The sequence below is a fragment of the Solanum verrucosum genome, unplaced genomic scaffold, assembly GCF_900185275.1.
Source record: "Solanum verrucosum unplaced genomic scaffold, falcon-dt-bn FXZP01000225.1, whole genome shotgun sequence".
Classification (NCBI taxonomy): Eukaryota; Viridiplantae; Streptophyta; class Magnoliopsida; order Solanales; family Solanaceae; genus Solanum; species Solanum verrucosum.
Window position 1 is genome coordinate 122,766 of NW_026020022.1, and position 5,485 is coordinate 128,250.

At 37.8% G+C, this 5,485-nt stretch overlaps 1 protein-coding gene across 1 annotated transcript; it reads left to right on the forward strand.

Moving 5' to 3' along the window:
• Positions 1 to 365: 365 nt before the first annotated feature.
• On the forward strand, positions 366 to 2,564 carry LOC125821079 (general transcription and DNA repair factor IIH helicase subunit XPB1-like). Its single transcript, XM_049500496.1, has one exon. The coding sequence runs from the start codon at positions 366 to 368 to the stop codon at positions 2,562 to 2,564; it is 2,199 nt and encodes a 732-aa protein (XP_049356453.1).
• Positions 2,565 to 5,485: the final 2,921 nt, after the last annotated feature.

A 5,485-nucleotide genomic window follows, 5' to 3' on the forward strand; every position in this document is an offset into this window, starting at 1 on the left:
TTAAAGTGCTTGTTAATTATATGTTTGTATCAATATTTTATGAAAACAACTCAAAAAATCCGAAAAACCTGACAAACCACACAAAAATCTGAAGTTGAAGAATTTGAATCTTATTAATTTGATTTGATTTATAAATCTGAAATCCAACAATAATAATTTGATTAGATATTTGAAAAACCCAATAATTTACCCCTAGTTGTATTGACTTAAATCAAATTATTCGAGAAGTATTGAGGCGGTTCATCATTTCTTCCCGCTACTTGTACTAACCGCCTAGTTGATACTGGAACAGCACTGATCAACACATGATATATAAAAGTAAGCGAGGATATGACAAATGGATAAACTCAAGCCAGAACAGAAATATGGGCGTAGGAGAAAAGGGTCAGCCCCGCAAAAAGATTAAACCTACCATTACTGAAGTTGAAGTTGAAGATGAAGATGGAGATGACGATGACGATGAATTCGGAGGAGAATTAATGAATGATTTTACAAAGTTAGAGCTCAAACCTGATCACGAAAATCGTCCGTTATGGGTGTGCTGTGACGGTCGTGTTTTCCTGGAAACGTCTTCTCCTATTTACCACCAAGCTTCTGATTTCCTTATAGCTATTGCTGAACCTGTTTCCCGCCCTAATTCCATTCATGAATACAACCTTACCCCTCACTCTCTTTACGCTGCTGTTTCTGTAGGTCTACAAACTCATACTATCATCTCTGTTCTCAACAAATTATCAAAAACTAACCTTCTCAAAGAGGTCGTTGATTTTATTCAATCTTCCACCTCTAATTATGGTAAAGTAAAACTAGTCCTCAAGAAAAATCGTTACTTCATCGAATCACCGTACCCGTTAGTATTGAAAACGTTGCTCAACGATGATGTAATATCCCGAGCACGAATTGCAAGTACAATTGAAGAAGAGGAGGCTGAATATTCCTTTGAAATTGACCCTGCACAAGTAGAAAGTGTAAAGCAACGTTGCTTACCGAATGCCTTAAATTATCCTATGTTGGAAGAGTACGATTTCAGGAACGATACTGTAAATCCTGATTTGGATATAGAGTTGAAAACTAACGCTCAGCCACGGCCTTATCAAGTGAAGAGTCTTAGTAAGATGTTTGGGAATGGGAGAGCTAGGTCTGGTATTATCGTGCTTCCATGTGGTGCAGGCAAATCGTTGGTTGGTGTTTCAGCAGCTACTAGAATTAATAAGAGCTGTCTTTGTTTAGCTACAAATGCAGTATCTGTTGATCAGTGGGCTTACCAGTTCCGTCTTTGGTCTACCATTCGAGATGATCAAATATGTCGTTTCACTACTGACAGTAAGGAGCAATTTCGCGGGGATGCTGGAGTTGTGGTGACGACTTATAACATGGTTGCTTTTGGAGGGAAACGTTCTCGAGAATCTGAGAAGCTTATTGAACAAATACGAAACAGAGAATGGGGATTGCTTCTTTTAGATGAGGTTCATGTAGTTCCTGCACATATGTTTAGGAAAGTTATCAGCATCACAAAATCTCACTGCAAACTTGGACTTACTGCAACATTGGTTAGGGAAGACGAAAGGATTACCGATTTGAATTTCCTTATCGGTCCTAAGTTATATGAGGCTAATTGGTCTGATTTAGCCAAAGGAGGATTTATTGCAAATGTGCAGTGTGCTGAGGTCTGGTGTCCCATGACTAAGGAGTTTTTTGCTGAGTATTTGAAACAGGAAAATCATAGGAAGAGGAAGGCGTTGTACGTAATGAATCCTAATAAATTCAGGGCTTGTGAGTTTCTCATCAGGTTCCACGAGCAGCAGCGTGATGACAAGATCATAGTGTTTTCTGATAACTTGTTTGCATTGACAGAGTATGCAATGAGGCTTCGGAAGCCTATGATCTATGGTTGTACCAGCCACGCTGAGAGAACGAAAATTCTCGAGGCATTTAGAACTAATCCTGAAGTGAACACCATTTTTCTTTCAAAAGTGGGTGATAACTCTATAGACATCCCTGAGGCAAATGTGATCATTCAAATTTCGTCCCATGCTGGTTCAAGGCGCCAAAAGGCACAACGACTAGGCCGTATACTCAGGGCAAAGGGGGCACGACCTCAAGGGGGATCATCAGGGATAGAAGAATATGATGCCTTCTTTTACTCACTTGTATCCACTGATACACAAGAAATGTACTACTCAACAAAGAGACAGCAATTCCTGATTGATCAAGGTTACAGCTTTAAGGTGATCACAAACTTGCCTCCACCAGACTCAGGGCCCGAGTTGAGTTATTACCGCGTAGACGAACAGCTTGAGCTTCTTGGGAAGGTACTTAGTGCTGGCGATGATATAGTTGGTATGGAAGAAATAGAAGAAGAAGAAGACTCCGATGGAAAAGTCGCTAGTAGAGAAAATCGTACAGTGGGATCAATGAGTACTTATTCAGGAGCCAAAGGAATGATCTATATGGAATACAGTGGAGGGCAGAAGAAACCTGGAGCTGGAGGACTTGTCCAGACAAAGAGCAAGCCCAAGGATTTGTCCAAGAGACACGTTTTGTTCAAAAAACGCTACATCTAAATTTGGCAATGTATTGGTAGAAAGGCGTTATGTAAAGTTCGTGTTAGATAGTATAGTAGTACTTAGGTGTGGCATTGAGCTGCTTTTCTAGTGACTTTGTGAATAGTTTTAGTTAAGGTTCATTTAGTAGGAGGGAGAGGTAGCTAGATCTTTTGTGTCATTCTGCCAGTGCTATGGTGAGAGTATGAAAATAAAGTTAAACTATTTGATTTGTGTTGACTTTTAGCAAGGTGTGAATGGAAAATAAGAATTAATGAGAAATTGGGAAATGTAGGGAACCAATTTGGAGAGAAAATGAAAAGTCATTTCTCTCATATTGGTAGATAAAAGGAAAAGGGCTAGCTGATATTAAGGAACACTTTCTTTAGCTCTTAAAGGGTTAAGTAGAAGGTGCCCCTCGCGCTACCGTCGTCGCTCGCTCGGCTTTGGCTTTGGCAAATGATTTGATTGATAATGTTTTAGGGAAAATTTATTTGATCAATCTCATTAATTAATGTCCTTTTTCTTAAAAATTAATTCCGAATGCTAATTAATTAATTAACGGAATTATTTGAAAATTCGCGCGTAACGGTAAAATCGCTCAGAAGGGACCTGTTCCTTCCAAACAAACACTTCTTTTCCCGAAAGACACAAACGTTCTGGAAAGACATGTCTAAACAGATGCATTCACACTCTTGTCCGAACAGAAGCAAGGATCCTTGTTGTAGTTGGTTATAAATAGAGAGATTTCTCTCATTTTCAAACACTAAAAAATTTCTCTCTTCTGCATACATTTTCTTACAAATCAAATTGGCAATCGATTGAGTTTGTGTATGCTCTTGTTGTTGTTCTTTCAGTTCACTGAAATTATTGAAGTTTGAGGTGTCACTACTTCTTTAATAGTTAATCTATTTTATTTTGGGAGGAATTAATCTACAACCTCGGGTACTTGAGGGGATTAAATTTCTTAAGGATACACAGCGGGTTCTGTGGATTCAAATTATTTATTTTCTGTTTATTTCATCTTTTCTGTTTCTGTTTTACTAACCTGAATATAGGAGATAACAAGCTTAAGAAATTTAATATTTGTTTATGTATTTGAGGTTTCTGGAGATTAAAACCTTTCTGGTTTTCTATTCTTTTTGAATTTTATAATTCATTCGATTAACGATTAGAAGAACATAAAAACTTTATCATTAAATCAAAAACATGTTGTATAAAGATTTATTCTTGACTGTTAGTATTTCATATACTAAATTGTCTGTCATTTGTGATAGAAAAATGACAAATTCAAGTCAAGTAAATGTTGGAACAGTGAGTGCTGCAACAACATCAGTTGCACACAATCCTTCAACTGCTGCCCTTGCACCGACTGAGAAAACTGCAAATTTTTTTGGAGTCCACTTCAAGAGATGGCAGCAGAAGATGTTCTTCTCTCTGACTGTGTTGAGTCTGCAGAGGTTCATTAGTGAGAACGTTCCTATTCAGTTGGATGAAACTTCAAACGAAGGATGATTCTTGGTAACAGAAGCATTCAGATTTTTTGTGTAAAAACTATATTCTGAGTGACCTGCAAAATGATCTGTACAATGTGTATAGTAGTGTGAAGACCTCAAAAGAACTCTAGGATGCTTTGAAAAAGAAGTATGAAACAAAGGATGTTGGAATGAAAAAGTTCATTGTGGTAAAGTTTTTGGACTATAAGATGATAGACAATAAGTCTGTTGTCATCCAAGTTCAAGAGTTGCAGGTCATAATCCATGACCTCCTTGTCGAAGGTATAATTTTACATACTACCTATGTTGAACATATTAAGTTTGTTTTTAATACTCACATAATCTTTAATCTAGGATTGATTGTGAATGATGTTTTTCAAGTGGCGATCATTATTAAGAAGTTACCTCTGTTGTGGAAGGACTTTAAAAAACTACTTGAAACATAAATGCAAGGAGATGGTTGTTGAAGATCTCATGGTAAGACTGAGAATCGAAGAGGATAACAAAGCTGCAGAAAAGAGGTCACGTGGTAATTCAGTAATATCTGAAGTAAATGTTGTTGAAAAAGATCCCACAAAATCAAGGAAAAGAAAGAAAGCATTTGGATCGAAGAACAATCCTCCTAAGAAGAAATTCAGTGGAAACTGTTCAATTGTGGCAAACGTGGTCATAAGACTATTAAATGTCGGGGTCATAAGAAGGACAGAAGAAGGATCAAGCAAATTTGGCTGAATTCAAAGACGAGATGGACGATCTTTGTGCAATGCTTTCAGAATGTAACTTGGTTGGAAATCTAAGAGAATGGTGGATAGATTATGATGCCTCATGTCATGTGTGTGTGATGAGTCCACAAATTGGACTCATTTAGGGATATATTTTAATAGAAATTGTGTCCTCAAATGCTTATTTTATCTCAATATCTGATGAAAACACTTAAGTTTCAGGTATTTGAAATTTGAAGGAAAGCATGGACACTACGTCGCAAAAAGGAACGAAAAGGCTGAAAAGAACGAAAATATGAAGGCCTGAGGATCACCGAGTCCACTTGGTGAGTCACTGAATGGTCTTACTTCGCCTTTTGTTCCAGTGTGCTGATGAGCCCTTAAGGAAAGGATCAAGTCAGCGGAAAAAGGGAGCAATCGGCGCATCACCAAGAAGTTCCGCAAAGCAGTACCATGTCGCCCAATGACCCAGAGCACGACGATGCTAAAGAATGGTGCAAGACGGCGATGAACTACACCAAAAGGCGAATCGCTGAGTTGATCAACAATTTCGACTAGCAACGCCGAATGATCCGCTGCAGCACAAATCAGTGAAAACTATAAATACTAGTTAGAGTTGTAGTTTTAAGAGTCGAACAATTATTATAATTTTCATATAGAATAGTACTTTTTGACATTTTTGCTCTAAGTTTGAGAGGGTTTTGGAAACTTGAAGAAGAAGAGG